The 20,296-nt window shown below is 45.4% G+C and overlaps 1 protein-coding gene across 3 annotated transcripts; it reads right to left on the bottom strand.

The window, feature by feature from the left end:
• Positions 1 to 1,017: 1,017 nt before the first annotated feature.
• IDNK (IDNK gluconokinase) lies at positions 1,018 to 18,313 on the bottom strand. 3 transcript variants are annotated; one of them, XM_040244446.1, is made up of 5 exons: positions 18,152 to 18,313; positions 15,525 to 15,555; positions 15,053 to 15,139; positions 4,402 to 4,445; positions 1,018 to 1,727 (listed from the first exon to the last, which is right to left on the bottom strand). In XM_040244446.1, the coding sequence occupies exons 1-5, from the start codon at positions 18,199 to 18,201 to the stop codon at positions 1,382 to 1,384; spliced, it is 558 nt and encodes a 185-aa protein (XP_040100380.1). In that variant the 5' UTR covers positions 18,202 to 18,313; the 3' UTR covers positions 1,018 to 1,381. The 3 variants fall into 3 exon arrangements, with proteins under 3 accessions (XP_040100380.1, XP_040100387.1, XP_040100394.1); XM_040244453.1 differs by having other exon boundaries at positions 15,053 to 15,135; positions 18,152 to 18,235; XM_040244460.1 differs by lacking the exon at positions 15,525 to 15,555 and having other exon boundaries at positions 18,152 to 18,264.
• Between the last annotated feature and the right edge of the window lie 1,983 nt (positions 18,314 to 20,296).

The following is a 20,296-nucleotide window of genomic DNA, read 5'->3' as shown; positions in this document are numbered from 1 at the left end:
CTAGCTGGTACTAGAGGATATGAGATGCCCTATCTTTCCAACCCAACTTGGGCTCCCCGAGAGCCAGGGCTTTGTGTTACAGGTGCTCAAGCCCTCCAGAGTACTCCTCAGAGTACTCACTGAGTACACAGAACTGATTGAGTCCTTTCTCTATAGCTGGGGGTGACTCTCGTCCAGCCTGAGTATATTGGCTGGACAGTTGAAGGGCCTAGACCCTGAGTATGAATGCTGATGTAAACTGAAGCCAGGCAAGAGGTGCCCCAAATAGTCCGTCAGGAAAATCCATGGCTCTACATTTTCTTAGGCAAGACTCGTCCAAAAAGGGCCCTTTCATTCCACTGGCAACCCATGCATATATTTCATCTGTGGTTCCTGAGACCAAAAAAAAAAAAAAATGCATATTCTTGTGAAAGAAAACAGGGAATTGGTTCCAAAACTCACTTTTTGGCCAGACAGAACCAACCAAGGCCTGTAAAGCCTGTGGCCCTGATTAGATAGAGGGATAAGGATGCTTCTTCCTGGAGCCCTGTCAGGGAAGTGCTCAAACCCAGCCCACGCTGGCCACATTGCACCTTTCCCCACTGGCGCCTGGTAAGCTGCATGCCAGCGACACATAAGCACCTCTAAGCCCCCCACTGCCTCGCCTGACCCGGCTGCCACTGCCATAACGCCGCCTGCTGGAACGTTTTCCTGTCAGGTTTTGGCCACAGCGGCTCTGGTGTTCTTCCCTCACCTGCCTAGTGTCCACCATTGACAGCTTTTATAGCAGGAAGGTGGGCAGGTTAACACAAGCCTGGTCTCACAAGAGTCTCTGTAAAGTGGAGTGGGGACTGGGGGCAGACAGCCCTGTACTTCATTCATTCAAATTCCACCTTTGTAATTTTTTTAAAAAATCCATGAACTGTATGTGTTTTTTATTTACTTTGAAATGGCCCAAAGAGAGGATGAAGAGGTGTGTGGTGTAACGGAACTGCTGGTGAGTGCTCAATTCTCTATGCTTCTCTACTGAGACCAGTCTCCAGAGGGTGCCAAGGATAGCCAAGTTTCATTTATTTGTCCAAGTACAAGCATAATCAAGAATGTTCTAAATAAGGTCAGGGTTTACAGCTTTGATTATAGGAGTTCCTCTCTGATCATTTGATTGGGTCACGTGAATTTAAACTTAAGTGAAGCTTCACTTTCAAAGTTTCCACTCCATTTCTCTGAATGTGCCACAGCATGATGATAAAAGTCTCCCAGATTCCCCAAGATCCACCTGAACAATATCTCAACACATTGTGGTTTATTCACCTTAAGAAGAATCTGGAGAGAACATGGTTTGGGGTGGGAGACAGAGTTAATGCCTGATGGGTCTGGACCACTGATATAAATGATTCTCATTTCATTTTAGGGTTTCCATAATTGTAGCAATTATCTCTGAAAGATTTTTGTCCACATTGATTTGGATAAAGTTTTCTGGAGCTGATGGGGTCTCCAGAGTATCGAATTGGGACTGCAGTAACTCAGGGGGCATAAAATGGTCTTTTCTTCTGAGTAAGCGTCCAGAGATGATGTCAAATGACCCAGTCAGATGGACCACAAGGAGCTTCACCTCAACTGGCTTTTCTTCCTTCCCCAAGTCATCACACTTCAGAGGTGCATCATCTTTTCCTTGTATTAAGATGTCTCTGTACACTTTCTTCAGAGCTGAACAGGCTAGAACTACATGCTGCCCAGAGGCTACATCTCTGTTTAAAAAACAAAAAACAAAACCTGGGGAGATGGGGAAGGGGAGATCCCAAAGAGTGAAGACATTTAAAATAACTGGTGTCAAACCTAGGCTGAGGGCTTCAGTCCCACTTCTCTGACAGTGGAAGGTGGTACAAATGGTGGCCAAGTATCAGGCAGTCTTGGCTTTGAGGTAAAGATCTTCCACTAGTGAGCCCTCTCGGGTGATGTATTTACTTCTCTGAGCATCAGTTCAGTTCAGTCACTCAGTTGTGTCCAACTCTTTGTGACCCCATGGACTGCAGCACGCCAGGCCTTCCTGTCTATCACCAACTCCTGGTGTTTACCCAAACTCATGTCCATTGAGTCAGTGATGCCATCCAGCCATCTCATCCTCTGTCGTCCCCTTCTCCTCCTGCCTTCAGTCTTTCCCAGTATCAGGGTCTTTTCCAGTGAGTCAATTCTTCGCATCAGGTGGCCAAAGTATTGGAGTTTCAGCTTCAGCATCAGTCCTTCCAGTGCATATTCAGGACTGATTTCCTTTAGGAGCATCAGTTCATCATCTGTTAAATGTGGCTACTCAAGAGTACCTGCCCACAGAACTGTGGTGTGGAAGTTTATCATGGTGCCCAGCACACAGGAAGTGCTGAGTGAGTATCAGCTCTGCCCCTGGGCTATAGGATGTGACTGAGCCAGCACTTGTGGACATGGGTGGCTGCTGGCAGGCACCTGTGTCCCCCATACAGCATGGCTCAGGCTCTCCTCGGATTTTCTCCATTCCTACTCTGCAGTATGCTGGACGAATCTGGGGGTCACCCATGCAGAGCTGGAGAAAGCAGGAAAAGAGAGCACCAGCCCCTCTGTTTTCAAGGTAAGCAGAAAGTGAGTAGTTTTCAGATGCTGAAAACTAAGAGAAAAACCTGAGCCAGAAATAGAGGTAGATTGACAAGGCACGAATAAGGGAAAACCTAGACAGCATATTATAAAGCAGAGACATTACTTTACCAACAAAGATCCGTCTAGTCAAAGCTATGGTTTTTCCAGTAGCCATGTATGGATGTGAGAGTTGGACTATTAAGAAAGCTGAGCGTGGAAGAACTGATGCTTTTGAACTGTGGTGTTGGAGAAGACTCTTGAGAGTCACCTGGACTGCAAGGAGATCCAACCAGTCCATCCTAAAGGAAATCAGTTGTGAATATTCATTGAAAGGACTGATGCTAACACTCAAACTCCAATACTTTGGCCATCTGATGTGAAGAACTGACTCATTGGAAAAGACCCTGATGCTGGGAAAGATTGACAGTGGGAGAAGAAGGGGACAACAGAGGATGAGATGGTTGGATGGCATCACCAATGTGATGGACGGGATTTTGAGTAGGTTCTGGGAGTTGGTGATGGACAGGGAAGCCTGGCGTCCTGTAGTTCATGGGGTCCCAAGGGGTCGGATCCGACTGAATGACTGAACTGTACTGAAGGGAAAACCAGTGTGGTCCAAGACCATACATGAGGATGAGCCCCCCTACCACTAAGCTGATGTATACCAGCCCTGGGCAGGAGAGGTTGTCTTCTTGGAGCCAGGAAGGAACTAAATAAAGTGGTCAAGGGTCAATGCTGGCTTGGGTACTTAGTAGAGATTTCAGTTCAGAACTAAGAACTAAGAATTCTGAAGGGGCCTGCCTTCATCTATGGCCATCGTAGACTGGAGACCCATCGTAGACTGGATGGAGTGTGTCATCAGCAACAAACCAACGTACTTGAGCCTCCCAGCTCTTCTTAAGGGCATGAGTGAGAGCTTGTTAGTTCTGAGCCTGGAGGTCTGATCTCCGCTCTCCTGAGACTCTTCACTTTGGCTTCCATCACAGGTCAGAATCTTTGATCTGATGAGTCTATTTATGTTAGAGACCCAGTTGGGTAGGAGTTCTCAAATCCTAAAACCCAAAAGCCTTAAAACCCTAAACTCATACAAAGACAGGACTGCCAGCCATGTGCAGTGTTTTAAAAAAATGTAAACTGAATTTTTAATAAGTATAAAGTCATGGCTCAAATGGTTTTAAATTTGTAAAACATGACTTCATCTTAGAAAGCAAGGTTTGGAACTCACTCACTGCCACTCCTTTGTCTTCCATGTCCCAACCAGGATTCCCAAGGGCCAGACCCACAGATGGGAGAAGAGGGTCGTTTGCTCAGAGGCATGCTACAGAGCTGGACAGTTTGAGATTTCAGTCCTGGTAGTGAGTTATCTGTTGATTCGCAAATGACCCCAGATCTTCCTGGTTGTCAGAGCTTGAAGTAGGAGGCAATACAAGCAGTGGCTAAGATATGGCTATAACAACATTATTTTATTTAGGACTCACTATATATATTAGGTATCATTCTAAGTGCTACCCACGCTTTATTCACTAATTCCTCACGACAATCTATAAGGACTGTTGTGAGTAGGAACTAGATCCCTATTTTTCAGAATAATAAACAGGTTTATGGAAGCCAAGTTGCTGAGTAAAATTCCCAGCTAGTAATTATTAAGTTGTCTAGAAGGCTGACTCTAGAACCTGACACTCTGTGGCTGATTAAAAGTCATTGTTAGTCACCAGGTGGAGGTGCATTTCATTTCTGGGATCCTGTATCACTAGTCAGTTATGATTTCAAGAGTGGTTTCCTTTACTCACTGGCTTATGGGGTCTGATGTTCTCTTACCTTCGTAAAATGTCATGCAATTTGCAGAGCCATGGAATTCTGTCCTGAAATTAAAACAAACACAAAGTGGCTTTTCCAGATATTGTTCATTTGTACAGAAACATGTTCACCATGTTCATCAATGTTAAGGTCCAGAGAAATCTCAGTGGTTTTGAGGAGGAGGCCATGCACAGGCTGAGGAATTAAGTCACTGGGCAATTCAGCACAGAACCATGTTCCTGGTCCAGGTGTCAGAGGTTCTTTCCGCAATGATAAAAATTACCCTAAAATGCCAGTATGTAACTCCCCCATGTCAATCTTCCCATTACAAATACACGTTCTTTGGTTCTGATATGTTTGTGTGTGTGTGTGTGTGCGCTAAGTCGCTTTGGTCGTGTTTGACCCTGAGACTGCCGGCTCCTCTGTCCGTGGGGACTCTCCAGGCAAGGATACCGAAGTGGGCTGCCATTTTCCGATACACTCACAGATCTTTTGCTGTATTTGCATGGTTCTTCGGGTGCTTCTGATCTCAGATGTAGAGTTATTCCTAGAAACTCTTAAGCCAGCTGCCCCCTGGTCCTATTCTTCAAACCCTCTAAAAACAAAGCTTCTTTCAGATAAAAGTATTGTGAGAATTTTTTATTTTTCCAGAGAAGGCAGAAGTTTACATAGGACACCCTAGAGTGTTACACAAAGAAGTTCCCCTGGGGTAAATACTGATTGGCCATAACGTATTAAAAAAAAACTTTTTTATTATGCGAATTTAAAACATATGTGAAAAGAGACAAAATGGTACAAAACAAACCTCTCTGTACTCATGACCCAGCTTTAATGATTTTCAGCTCACAGTCTGGTTTCTATATGTCCCAACGCCCATCCTTTATCATTTTGATGCATATTCAAGAAAGATGATGTCTTTATTATTTAAGGCTTTTTTTTTTCCGGCTGCTTTGGGTCTTCATTGTGGCATGCAGGCTCTCAAGTTGTGGTGTGCAGGCTTGGTTGTGGTATGTGGCATCTTGGTTCTCCAAACAAGAACTGAACCCACCCCTGCATTGGGAGCATCAAGTCTTATCCACTGGACCACCAGGCAAGTCCCCATGATGCATCTTTAAAAGTCCTTGCTCTTAACATTTGATTACTACCATTTTATTTAGATTTCTGTATCTGTATAATTGAGATTGACTTGCATTTGTTTTCTTGTGTAGTCCATATTAAATTTTGGTATCAAGGTTATCCCTGCCTCCTAAAAATAAGTAGGGCAGCTTTCCTTCTTTTTTCTCTTCTTTGAAACAGCTTGTATACAATATATTATTTTTATGGACTGAATGTTTTTATTTCCCCAAAATTCATATCCCCCATGTAAGAATATTTGGAGGTAATCAGGTTTAGATGAGGTCATGAGGATGAGATCCTCATGATGGGCTTAGTGCCCTTATAAGAAGAGACCAGTGAGCTAGTATATACTCTCTCTCCTTCTGCTGCCCTCCCCTTCAACCACCCAGTGGGGATACAGAGAACCTCCAAGCTCAGAATAAACAAGAAACTGACCATGCTGACATCTTGATCTTGGGCTTTCACCCTCCAGAACTGTGATAAATACATGTCTATTGTTTAAGTCACCCAGTCTATGTTATTTTGTTATAGCAATCTGAGCTGAGTGAAACTCATCTGAAAAACTATCTGGGCCTATCTTTTATTTATTTTGATGAAAGATCTCTGATTATAGATTGAATTTATTTAATGAACATTGTATTATATTCAGATTTTTCTATTTTTAATTCAGTTTTGGTGACTGAATACTTTAGAATCAACAAGGTCATGTTTTCACTTGGTGATGGGGGAAGGGCTGAGCAGACTGTGACCCTAAGCATTGTAATCCTCACCTGAAGAAAGTCTTCCCTTTATACATTATACAAGTCCTCACACTTAGGTTCAGGTCCAGCTCCATCCCGCATACAGGTATCATCTCCCATCTCTACAGGAACATCAAAAATCATACTTCCCACCCTCCTGGCTTATATGCATTCTCAAAACCTGGGGGAAGAGGTTAATTTAGGTTTAATTAAATCTTGCTACTTTGATTCTGGCACCTGAGAATTTCTCATTTTGCTTTTGACCTTGGTTAAATCCCCCATCCCACTCCCCTAATCTTTTCCACCAGGAGCCTTTCAAGTTCTCCAGCTCTGGGTGAGGTCTTTCAGCTCCTGAATATTTCCTCTGGGCTTAGGCTTTCCCTATTTCTTATTCAGAGTAACTAGCTCCCCAGTAAGTGAAAGTTTCATTCCACCAAGGCCATCACTCTGTGCTCAGCAAACTAAAGACCTTCTAGTTACTAGGATCCACCCTTGTCTGGAAGCAGAGAAGGATTTTGTACACACACACACTACATGCACACATGCTACACACACATACACAGTTAAAATTTTTTCATTATATGTATCTTTTCATAGTAAATAATATTTTTTAAAAGCACTGTGTGCTAATATTGGGTTAAGAGTCCTGGAAGTTTTATTAGTCACATAATTCTTTAAAGACTTTACCTCTGTGTACACATTACTCAATCAGAGACCACTTAAAAGTTCAAATGTGACAGCTATAAAATCTGCAGAAGACAGAGATCAAATGACAACTATTACCTAACTTATATGAATAGTATCTTAAATAACAATAACTACATAATTCACAGATACTATTACTCAAGTTGTAACAGCTACTACAATGTACACATGATAGCTCAAATGTATTTAATGAAAGCCTTGTTTATGTTAGCACTTGTCTGAGTACTCAGTGGACCCAGTGTGGTTATTTCTAAACAAAGTAACAAGATGATGAGGCTTACCAGTTCTAAACTTGCAGACCATAAAGAACTTTGTGCTCTATGGGGAGACTTACATGCTCCTGGAAAAGTGTATATGTTTTAAGACTTATTCTTGCCAAGATTTTCTGACATCGTACTCAAAAACTAAATGTTCTAGAGAAGTCAGTGAGGAGAAAAAAAGTTGTAGCAGCTATACTTATGGAACTTGAAATTGCCACCATAACACAGTATTTTTCTAGACTTATGATGGGGGTCAGGGAAGAAGAGTGTCAAGGATTATAGGTAGTGGGGAAAACTAGCTGGACTTACTGAGCCGTGCAGTATGATGGAAAATTGCCCATGGGAAAGCTGCCAACTCAAGCTCAGATTTGGATCTCCCTTTCCTTCGTCCATTTGCAAGTATCTGTTGTGTGCTTAGGGAGACCCAGACACTATTCTGGGTCCTTTCTTTCAATACTCTACACATGATCACCCTGAGTTTAACTTCTAAGATTCCATTTGCACCCAAATTTCTAAATTCCTTTCTCTTCTGTATTCTCATTGTGAACAGCTAAGCTTTTCTACTACATTCATGAACTAATAGGGATAAAAAAGAAAACACTATCATTTATACAAAGACCTTAAAAAAATTTTTTTTAACCTCTTGGCTATATCTTCCAAAACAGCTTCTCCAACAGAAGGCTGCAACAGAGCACGGTGACTGGGCCTTGAAGACTCACGTCAGCAACATGACCAGTTTCCTACCTAGGACCCAGACCTACAAAGATTCGTTGCTTTCCAAACCCGCAGGAAGGGTTGCACAGGCAACTTACTTGGCAAAGTGCTGTACTAATTATTAATGGGACTAACTTCAGTGTGTGTTTTACATGTAAATAGAGGTGTCCAGCTTCGAGTTTAAGAAATGATGTCAACTTCTATAAAGTTAAGGAATCTTACAGCATATGGGGGCCACAGTGAAGTGTCTTCCTAAGCACTTGGAACAGAAGGAAAGAAGCTTGTTCTTTAAGTCTTTAAAGATCAACACTTAATAGAAAGGGATAGAGATGTCTAAACTCATCTGAAGAAGTAAAAAATGACCCTCAGGCTAGCAGTGCATCACTATGATCCAACTATGTATTTTTACACACATAAAGGAAGCACGTGAGGCTTGGGAGTGAAAAACCAGGGCAGGAACACTATAGGATTAGACAGCAAAGTACTGTCCAGAGGACATGGAGTTCTGGCCTTATGACTTCAAATATCATGTTCTCACTAGCAAACGTCTTTGTCTAATGGGGTGGGTGGTCTCACACCATTAGAAACTTAAGCTTTAACTCTCCTACTCTTTTGATTGCATGTTCACTGAGATATCTGACTGCATTTTGGCTTCTGAAATCAGATTGATGTGTTATGGGCCACGTGGCAGTTAAATTTCTCCTTGTAAATTAATCAGTTGGCATTCTGGTTTTATGTAGAAATCTTGTGAACCTGACTAGTGGGGTTCTCATATGAGACATGAACCTGTGTTCACCGTGTTGACAGTATCAGGGGTTGAGCCAGCAAGACAGAGCCTGACTACCCTGGTCCCATCTGGGTAGTCAGGCAGTCTTTTCCACAATGCATCCCTGTCACTGTGCATGTCTCTTCAGTTCAGTTCAGTCGCTCAGTCATGTCCGACTCTTTGCGACCCCATGAATCTCAGCACGCCAGGCCTCCCTGTTCCTATCTCCCGGAGTTCACTCAGACTCATGTCCATCGAGTCCGTGATGCCATCCAGCCATCTCATCCTCGGTCTTCCCCTTCTCCTCCTGCCCCCAATCCCTCCCAGCATCAGAGTCTTTCCCAATGAGTCAACTCTTCGCATGATGTGGCCAAAGTACTGGAGCTTCAGCTTTAGCATCATTCCTTCCAAAGAAATCCCAGGGCTGATCTCCTTCAGAATGGACTGGTCGGATCTCCTTGCAGTCCAAGGGACTCTCAAGAGTCTTCTCCAACACCACAGTTCAAACGCATCAATTCTTCGGCACTCAGCCTTCTTCACAGTCCAACTCTCACATCCATACATGACCACAGGAAAAACCATAGCCTTGACTAGACGGACCTTAGTTGGCAAAGTAATGTCTCTCCTTTTGAATATACTGTCTAGGTTGGTCATAACTTTTCTTCCAAGGAGTAAGCGTCTTTTAATTTCATGGCTGCAATCACCATCTGCAGTGATTTTGGAGCCCCAAAAAATAAAGTCTGACACTGTTTCCACTGTTTCCCCATCTATTTCCCATGAAGTGATGGGACCAGATGCCATGATCTTCGTTTTCTGAATGTCCCTAGGTGAAACAAAATCCTGAGACTAGTGCTGATCTCCATTCAGCAAGAATGCTTGGTTTGGAAGAGGTAGTAGGAAGGTTGCTCAGTCATGTCTGACTGTTTGTGAGCCCATGGACTGTATAGCTTGCCAGGCTCCTCTGTCCATGGAATTCTCCAGGCAGGAATACTGGAGTGGGTTGCCATGCCCTTCTCCAAGTTGGAAGGTTCAGACAGTCAAATGCTAATTCACATATTCAGTATTCACATACCTACTTAAGAGTTCAAGAAGCAATTATAATGATGCACTAGGACTGATTCACAGATGAAAACACAAAAAATGAGCTGTACTTCTGCATGAGTAAAATGTTCCTGGTGGCTTTGGATGCACCAAGAAAGGGGGATAATTTGTTTAATTCCTAGTACTTTAGCTATCTTACCTTTCTTCCCACTAGCAGAGGAGCAACCTTGTGTTTTGTTATTTTAACTAGATTGCACAATTCCTCCAGCCCATCAGCACCAAATCTCTTTGTACAGAGATCAATCTCTGTATTATTTTATGGCTTATGTTATTGCATTATGTTATTGCATTAAGCTGGATATTGACTTTATTAGTCATTATATTTTCTGCATGCCTAAAATATTTCACAATAAGGATGAAACAAGTGAATTTAAAAAAAACAGAAAACATATTTGGGTAATAAACTTCCTACCCTTTGTACAGGTAAACAGAACTTTACTTCGAATCCCTGCTTTTTTATTATTTTACCAGTGTCTAAATATGTGCCTTAGCTGAGAATTATGCATGTTGCTTCACTTAGTCACAATAAAATTCCTCAGAAGCTCAACCATGAAAACTAATATTAATAAGTAGAAATATAAAACAGAAATAAATGCTTTCAGACATCTGCCCAATCAGAATGCATGTTGGACCAGTTTATTCACAGCACCAGTAAGGTCTGGGTCCACCAGCCATAAAATCAATGGGAGAAGGCTGGAGATAGCAATGAAGTACTTTCAACTTTATTTTACAGAAGTTTCCAAGTATTGAGTCACAGTTATTACACAGTTGGGATCCTTCCCTAGAGGGTCACAGGGGGCCACAAGGAGAGAGTTCTTCCAGAGTCAGTCCAGGTGCTACGTGAATTCCCGGGGGGACTCCAGCATTCTCATCCCTGGTCTGTGTGAAGCCAGGCATCACCTGCCTCAGGTACCCATCCAGGCCTAGATCCCTCCAAGGGAAGTGCTCGCTGAGGGCTACGCCTCTCTCCTGCTCTATCAACCTCACTTTCACCCTTTCCATCTCCATTTAACCAACCCTGATTCATTTCTCATAGATTGGGTGTGTGTGGAGTATCAGGGCCTTTAACACAGTAGAAAAAGTAGGGTCTTAGAGGTTAGATCCCCTTGACTCTGTGCCTTTGCTCAAGTTACTTCTCTGTGCCTCCCTTTGTTCATCTGCAAAATGGGGGAATCATGTAATTCACTGATCTGCTTTGGGATTTAAACAGGAAAAGGAGTAGACTTCATTTTAAACATTATTTTGGGGGGCTGATTTTATAGCTGCAATAAACGGCATCGGTTTCCAACTTTGAATCTGGAAAAGATCTTTAATAAGTGAATTTGGTATGCAGTAGATTCTAATTCCACAAATAATGAATATTTAATATGTGCAAAGCGCCATATAGAGCATTGGGAATATAATATGAATGGTGTGGTTCCTGTCCTCAAGGGAGTCACAGCCTGATGATGGGTATCTATCAGTTAAACTACACGTAAGGCAGAGATGAGGGCTCCAAGGGATATACTAAGAAGGGCTCTGACTGGAGAGCAGAGGGAGAGATCAATTTTAATCAGGCCCTAGGAAGACTAAATCTTCAAGGATAAAGAGGATTTTAATGGAAACAGGGCCTGCCGAGCAGAGGGCAGGGTAAGACTGGGAGTATTAAATATTAGAGATGGAAGACTCTACAGTAAACGGATGAGGCAGGAGCTTAGCACTGCCGACCAGATGTGGGAGTTGCTATGTGAGGAGGGTGAGGAGAAACTCTCAGGAAGGATAGTCAAGACTCTGAGTGAGCTGCTACGGAGTCTGGCCTTTCCTCTCGGGTCTTAGGGAGAACTTGACACATGGGGTCCAAATGTTGCATTCGTAATGTTTGTGAAGAAAGGGATGACTAAGACTTTCTCTTCACAGAGGCAGAAGCTGAGGCCAAACAGGAGATACTAGGCCAAATTCACTGAATTCCGTGTGTAAATACTACAGACAATATGATAATTAGTGAAATCGAACACAGAAAGTCTTAGAAGAGAGGAGGAAACAACATAATCCAAGTGAGCATCCAAGTTTACTGGATTGCTATTCTAGGCCCCTTCATTCCTGACAGGCCCTACATGCAGGGGTAGGGGTGCAGTGTACCCTGAGCCCCCAGCCCAGGGCTTAAGCACTGAGGGCTAAATCAGAGCATCATGAGGACAGAGAACGCTTCCTTGGCCTATCTAGCAGGAGAAAGTGTCTTCTGGAAGGGGATGGCAATTAAAGGGCAGGCGCTCAGAGGAACAGATGGAAGAGCATTGCTGGGGGAGGTGGAGAGAGGGCAAGGAAAGTGGGAGGGGAGCAGTGGAGGTGAGCCACGGGCTTATCCGGTGCAAAAGTGAACCTAAGCCCAGAGAGGAGAAAAATGCATATAAACAAAGTATATACCCCCAAAAGATGGGTATACATATCAAATTCAATTAGTAGGTACTTTTGGAAGATGAAACCAAGGGAGATATATTCTGTGAAAGAATTTGTAGGCATTGGTCAAATGTTTTATACAGGATAAGTATTATATTTGTAATTAGGAACAGAACTGTCCAAAACTTCTCTTGTAAATAGACTGAGGTTGAAGTCTGCTCAAGTGTCACCCCATGGGCTGCCAGAGCATGGACCCAGCACATCAGGGAGACTCACTGACGGACAGCTTGGAAATCATCATCTCATGTTAACCATGCATCCCTGCCTGGGTGGCGTATCTTTCTCCACCAGCGCTGTCCAACAGAGCTTCCTGCCCTGATGGAAATGTTCCCTACCTGCGCCATCTGGATTGGCAGCCACCAGCCACATGTGGCTTTTGAACACTTGAAGTATGGCAGTGCAATCCCAGAACTGGAGTTTACATTTAATTGAAATAGCCTTAAGGTGCCCTTGGTATATTCAACTCGCGCGCGTGCGTGCGTGCGTGCGTGCGTGCGTGCGTGCGTGTGTATGTGTGTTAGTCACTCAGTTGTGTCTGACTCTTGGTGACCTCATGGACCTCCCCAAACCATCCTGAGAATCTCCCCCAAGGTATACCATTACCTCTGCCTCTAACAGTCTACCTGATGCTCAGCACAGTATCCTCTGGGGGACGAGGGCCTGCGGGCTGGTTGCCAGGGCAATGAGGTCGTGGTGCCAGCTCAGCTGTGACCCACACCTTCACTCATAGACTCACTGGGCTCTCATCAAAAACGTTAGCCATCTGCTGTTTTACTGCATTCCTCTCTGCTTTACTCTGATGTCAGGCAAACTTGTATAACTTCCTCTGAATATATTTAGTAACTCATTATGTTTCTTCCAGTAATTGATAACCTTTTCTTCTGTACAATAAATTCCTCTTCTCAGTTCTCCTCCTCAGCCCCCAGCCCCATCAATACTGCTCACTTAACAAGGCTCACTTGTGAATAAGAGGAACAATGCTTAAATGCCATTATAAAAATCTGTCCATTTGGGGTTGCTTTACTTTGTTAATTTTGTACTCAGCAAGAGGAAAAAGAAAACAACCCTAGCACGGTCACAATTTACACACTCCACAGAAATGATGTGTTACATGTATGCGTATACAGATACAGTATTAACAACAACAGTAAGTGATAAGCACTGAATCCTTCAGGTATGTCTCTGTGCATACTTTCCATTTTATCTAATCCTCTCAAGGACCCAATAAAATAGATCCTGTCATCATTCCTACTTCACAGGAGGAAAATGAGGCAAAGAGAGACCAAGCCATTTGCCAAAAGTCACACAAGCTGGGTGGTGGGGCCAGGTTATCTGCATTATGTTTACTATCTCTAGTACAGAATCATTGTTATGTTTAAGTCGTTACTCTGTATCTCACTTTGGCTGCTCTCCTCCCACCTTCTAAAGTCAAATGTTGTAAACTTAAATTTTGATGGTTTAATGTTTAAACTTGGGGAGCACTTCCTGAAACAAACAGAAACCCTCAGAGTGCTCCAGAATTAGACCTAATATGGGTTAGTGACTCCAGTCCTTCAAGGCTGAACAAAGAGAAGAAAGTGGAGCACAAACTGGGGGAGCCGAGTTCATGAAAGTACAAACACCAGCGTTGCTCTTTGGCCAGTTCCATCCCAATACCGGTCCTTTGGACACGCTTGGCATGTGGACCTGCCTGGGGCCCCTGCTGCCAGCTGCTCTGTGGACCCACCCTAGGCCCTGCCCTCAGTCTCTCCTGGGTTACAGCTAGTTCTATGAATCCACAGTTTGTGACTCTGGTTTGAGAAAGACCCTCTAGAAAAGGCCCTCACAACAGTGCATAAAGGAATGAGATGTCAGGCCATTCATTCTTTCACTTATTTTTTCATTCACAAATTTGCCACAAATATTTTCTGATATACACTGTGTGTCAGGCTCTGGGGATATATAATGGTTAACAGAAATGGCCACAATGCCTGTCCTTTTGGAGGTAAAATCTAGTTACAGCAACAAATATTAATCAAATTTTCATACCATCAAATGCCATGTTACAACTGGGACATGGATGATAAGGGATATGCCGCCCTGAGAGTTATTAGAGGAGGTTTTATCTAGAAGTCAGGGTGAGCTTCCCTGAAGAAGGGGCACAGGTGCTGAGACGTGATGCATGAGCAGGTAACAGAAGAGTGGGGAGGCCCATCCCTCACAGTGGGAACAGCAGACACAAAGGCCCTGGGGGAGGAGCATGGCACCAGAGCCACTGCAAAGGGCAAGGATGGCTCCAGTGGAGATGGGGGTAGAGAGTGGGGGTGGGATATGGGAGGGTGGGGTGTACCCAAAGAGACTGGAGTGGGGCACTGCCAACTTGGCCTGACCATGTACGTGTAGGAGTTTATGTGTCTGGTCTTGATGCTGAGATAATGGGAAACCTCCAGAGTTTGCAAAGATCACTCTAGCTTTGGGGTGGGCACCACGGCCTGGAGAGGGTAGGCTGGTAGGTCCTGGGAAGAAAAGGTGAACTTCCACATGTATGAGCCACAGAGGAGCCTGTGCCCTCTCAGGAATTACACTCTGCAGATTTGAATCCCTCAACAAAGTGTTCTGGCGGATCCTGCCAAGCTGGGGCTGATGGTGGCATCAGTCCTGATGCCAGTTTAGAGTTTAGACAGGAGTTCGGGGCTACAGCTCACATACATGGACTGCTGTGCGCCTGGCTTCTGGAGCACTGTCTTGAGTGCGTGACTCAGGAACTCTACTGCACCAAGCGCTGCAGGCATCTTCACCTGCATCACCCGGCTGGGACATCTGTGTTGGAAATAAAGACAGACAGTGCACCTTACCTCATCATTTAGCGCTATCCCTTTTTGCATCTTTATTCGATTTTCCTCTGGGTGGTAGTCATCTGCATCGTAGAATTTCCATCCTAGCTTTAAGAACAAAGTGAAAGAGGGTACATAGCAGGTCATGCGGCCCATGTGATGGGCACTGTGGGTTCCTAACACTAACAGCAGGTGCAGAAACAACCCGGCCACCCTCTTTCCCACCGGCAGCCACACAGACCATCCCTCCTCCACCCAGGTGGGTGCAGGAGCAGGGAGGGCTGTAAGGATGCTTCACTAATCCCGCCCACTGAGTGGCTGCAGCTGTTTTTTTCATTCATCATTATTTCCCATGACCAAGGAGAGAAACAAAATTGCTCCAGGGGGTTTCACAAGCTTTGTGGAGGTGTCTGCGGTGAGTTTACAAACCACGCAGGCCAGAAGCAACGAGACAAGATGAGACTTGCAACTGGGAGGTGTTAGCACAGGTTACCTCAGATGCCAGCAGGGCGCCCACGGTCGATCTGTGGAGAGGACACAGATGCCACGTGACTACCCTTCCCCCATCTGCCTCTTCCATCCAAGGAGCCGTGGGAAGCACACGGCTGCCTCACCGGTATTAAACACCAACAACTTAACAATATTGAAACTGAGACACGTGCTCCTCACCCTCAAGTCTAGAGCATGGCTTTCGTTTTCTCCAGGAATTTAAATAATTATCGAGTTTTCACTAAAATTTCCCACAAAAGCAATACATCTCATTAAACTCCTAAGTTTTTTTTTGGTCCCTTAAGTTTTTGGTCCCTGTTTTGTAGATAATTATTTTTTGAAAAAGAACAGGATGAGATGGTTGGATAGCATCATGGACTCAATGGACAATCTGAGCCAACTAGGAGGTAGTGAAGGTCGCAAGGAATCAGACATGACTTAGTGACTGTCATGTCCAGTCACTACATAGACAACAACTAAATAAAGTAAGAAATTCTACTGAGGATACTGGAGGCAGGGGTCTGACAGGGAATTTAACCTCTAAGCACCCACACAAGGTTCATGGAGCTCATAAAAGCATTAGAACACTGGGACTTAAAAGGGACACACGCTTCAAATAAAGGACCTGGAGAATTACCAGCATTCATTATTAAGTATGGGAGTTGAATGCTTTCTGTTCAGACCCTAACAACTACAGGTAAGTGAAGAGGGCTTCGGTCCCAGAGCTTGAGATCTGGCCACATTCTCCATTCTGCCACTAAATGACTATGCCCACCTTGTCCTCTGAACCTGTTTTCTCACTGGTAAAACAAGGGAACTGAGCTACATTTATCCATTCACTTTCTCATTTCACTCAGCCAATATTTAATGAGCACCTACTAGCTCCCAAGACATAATGCTCAGCCCACTGAGACTGGTTTCAGCCATCTTGAGGTTTACGGCTAGTGCAATGGGGATAGGGATGGAGGTTGGCAGGCGATGATTTAGAAATGAAGCCTCCTCTTGCTCTCAACTTCTGAAATATTATCCAAATGCCAATCACTGACATAAAACCTTCAGGATTTTTTTATTGTACCCTCCTACTAGTTCATCATGCCTTCTCACCTAAGTTGTACATGCTACTTTTAGAATTATCTATGTGTTACTTTTATTTAATTGCTTCACTCTTTAAACAAATGTGTTAAAGGAAATTCTTTCCATCCCTTATACAGGAAGCCATCCTCACTTGCCTTAAGTAGGAGGTCACTAAAAAGATGCACACAATGAAAACAAAACTTTATGAAGAAACTCTATATTGTTAATTACCAAGGGTTCTCTCTTTTGTTAAGAAAGTATCCGGAAGGTGTTAAAAAGACACACTGAGACCTCCTCCCTAAAGTGACCACAGGATTGAGAGAACTAGAACCTCTCCCATTATGTTGACTCCAGTGGAGGCTGCATAGGCTGACATGTTGCAGCCTCCTGGCGATTATTAAACTGTCCCAGCCAAACTCCAGGGCTGGAGAAACCAGTGCTGTGTACAACAGAAATCACACTTACGACCAAGTTAGATTAGCCAGGAATGAACATGTCAGCCACCAGTCATAATTTAAAACAAGAGCTAACTAGACTAGGGTGTAGATGGGCAGAAAGGAGATATAAGGAAACTGAAAAACCATTCTCTACCACTCTAACCAAACTTCTTAACCAGGGGACATGGTGAAGGTCCCTGGTCCATGTTTGAAGATGGACCAAGGACTCTCAGTAGAAATAAAGCATAGTGCTCGCCTCACAGGAGACTCGTCAGAGCACCCAAATGCCACAGTAATTTTTGTAAAGCTAAACCTACCTACCTACCTACCTGGAGCAAGGAGTCTTGGAAATACACTGGACCGCATGGGCAGTTCCAGATTCAGAACATTCTAGAAGGGTGAAAAGCCTTTGGAGGTTGTGAAACTTCAATTGTCTTTTGCTGCCTCTGGTTTAAGGCTGCCTGTCTTTTCTGATAAAGGGCACTGCTGGACTTTGGACTAAGCAGGAAGCCAAAGGCTTCCTCGGCACCCCCAAGTTGGCCAGACTGGGCTGGCCAGGGGCTCTGCGGTGTGGAATGCTCTTCCTTCCTCACAAACCTGGAGCACTCTTCAAATTTAATACTCCATACTTCTAGTTGAAGTGGGGGACACAGTAGGTTAGATAGTTAAATCCACTTTCCAAACTCTAATCAGAAAAGTCCAAGGCCAGGAAGGAGGGAGCTAGTGCTATGTCTCTAGGCGCTTGCGAGGAGGTTGCGCGTTCTCTGTGGCCCCTTGTTCTCCTGCACGCTGTTCTGACTTGAGGCCGTCAATCAACCTGCCCGGGCAGCTGCAGGGGCCAAGCAGAACCCGTTACCCCAGCGGGCGCCTCTGCCTAAATTCAGAGATGCAGAGCCCGAGTCTGGGATGCGGCCCCGGGCCAGGCGCTCCCGGAGCGAGCAGCCTGGCAAGTGGGGAGAGGGAGCAAGGCGCTCTGGGCCTGTTTCCTCGTCGGCAAAGGGAAAGGTAGGGGGCTCCCCAGGGAACTCCAGTCGCCACAGGCCCAAAACGGCGGCAGGTCTGGCCTCCGCCGCGCGCCGCCTCCCCATTGCGCCTCCCGAACCTGGCCCCCAGCACCTACTTCCCCGAGCCGCTCACGCCCATCACCAGCAGCGCGTTGGGCGCCGCCATCGCCCCAAATCCGGCTCCTTCCCTCCGCCTTCCGGAGCCCGTCCGCCCCGCCTTCACAGCCGCGGAGGGCGGAGCCGCCCGCGACCCCGCCCCGCCCGCGGACGGGACACCGAGGGGCCCCCGTCGGGACCCTGCCCCACTGCGCCTGGTCCCCACCGGCGTCGAGACCTGCCCCACCCCGCGCCCCTTCCCTGTCGAGACACGCCCCTGGCCCGGACCCCGCCCCCAGGCGCTCCGCCCGCCGCAGCGCCGCGGAGACCCGCGCACACGGCGCCCCACCGCTTCCCCTTCTCCCTACTCCGTCCCTTCCCCGCCGCGCCCCCTGCGCCCTTCTCCTCTATGCGGTAAGCGGAGCCCGCCGCAGGCAGGGGAGCGGGCCCCGCGTCCCTCCATCTGCGGTCCTCTTCGCCTAGCCTCTCTCCATCGCCCTTAGAGGCCGGACCCTCCTCCTCCTCCACCAATGAGCTTTAGAAAGAGCTTTAGTTTATTTTTTAATGTAAAAGTAATAAGCAGAAAATAACACTTTACCACACCACGCGGCAGCAAGCATCAGTTCCCTCGTCCTGTATAGATAAACGGGTAGGAATATTGTTTGAAATTAGGATTGTGCTGTACACAGGGTTTTGTAACCTGGCATTTTGTCACAATAATACAAGGCAGATTTCTTTTGATGTCAAAGATAGAGTGGGCCATAGCGGCACATGTTATTATGGCTCTGCTATTTAATCTGCTTCCTGTTCTCGGGTAAATTACTTAAGCGGAAGAAGCACCCCCTTTAAAGGACCCTTTTGCTTTAAAGCAATGTGTTAATTATGTGCCATTTAAAATGTTTGATTAAAAACACATCCAACGACATTCTGCCCAACTTCCTTTGTTTCCCAAGTTCATACTACTCTGTGTCTTTGAAAACAGTGAAGCTGACATAAAAGCATTTAATCAATATGTCGATTACCTCTGCACTGACTTTTTTTCTTAGCCCAAGTGGGTGACATTTCGGTGTTCCTGAATAGAGTTTGTACAGATGAAGTACCTGAGACCTGGAGAGACAGGTGACTTGTGTAAGGGCTTACAGTTCAGTTATGCTTGAGGAACATTTTTTGAGCATCTACCATCCACAGAATTCCAAAGGTGAACATCGTAATTCTCCAGGTGCTCCCTGGCAGGTAGGGGGGAAATAGATGTGTAAGCACAGGTGTGACTTGTGCTCTGCTTTACCAGCTCAGGTAAAAAAAAAAAGTGTTCACATTTCTCTCAAAGTTCAAATCAGAACGATCAGCAGAAAGTCTGGTTCTTCTCCCCAGATATCCAACCCAAGACATGTCCACGGACCTCATGGTTTCTGTACTAGTCAGGGTGGTGGCGGGAAACAGCACACTCGAGTTGGGTCATTTGAAAAGGGTTCAACAAAGGTCCACTTTTCAGAGATGCAGGTGGGGTCAATGAAAGCAACGGGATCTCAGTAAGTGAGGGGAGATGTGAGGGGGCAATAGAAGGGAGTCTTTATTGGGCTAGGCTGGGGGGAGAGACAGAGGGGAGAGGAGGGAAAAAGAGCACGTACATGTGGATAGACATGTCTGAAGTGAAATGTGGCCTCAGAAAGAGAGAAGGATACCCCTATTGACCCAGGAAGGGAGGAATCAGGAGAATCAGTGACTTCCCCTCCCCTTCTCTTGCCCTCTGATCTGCTAGTGACCAAACCCCATGGGCCAATCCCAACTGGAAGGCAGAAAGCCAGGGAGTCTGTTGAGTTGGCCCATGCATGCCAGTCTCCCAGGCACAGAGCCGGGAAGAGAGGGTTGGAAAGTGTATCTGAGTGATAGGGCAAAGAAAAGATACCCAGCACTGTTGTTCTCGAGAGTTCAGTGAATTAATCCTCCTGCACTTGCCTCCAGGACATCAGAACTCCCAGGCGATGCTAAGGGCTGAACTTCTCATTTTTTACTTCTGAGAGTACCACCTACTGGTCCAAGTTGTCTCAGGGCTTCTCAGCTGTCTGATGTTAGGTTCTGTCTGTCTCTTGCAGGAATTGCTATACTAGCTGAGGCACATGATGACTGGAAGCCTAAAGAGACTCTTGGCGAGCCACTGTTTCCTG

The sequence above is a fragment of the Oryx dammah genome, unplaced genomic scaffold (genome assembly GCF_014754425.2).
Source record: "Oryx dammah isolate SB20612 unplaced genomic scaffold, SCBI_Odam_1.1 HiC_scaffold_1, whole genome shotgun sequence".
Classification (NCBI taxonomy): domain Eukaryota; kingdom Metazoa; phylum Chordata; class Mammalia; order Artiodactyla; family Bovidae; genus Oryx; species Oryx dammah.
Note: the sequence above shows the minus strand (reverse complement) of the source record. Positions and strands in the feature narration are given on the sequence as shown.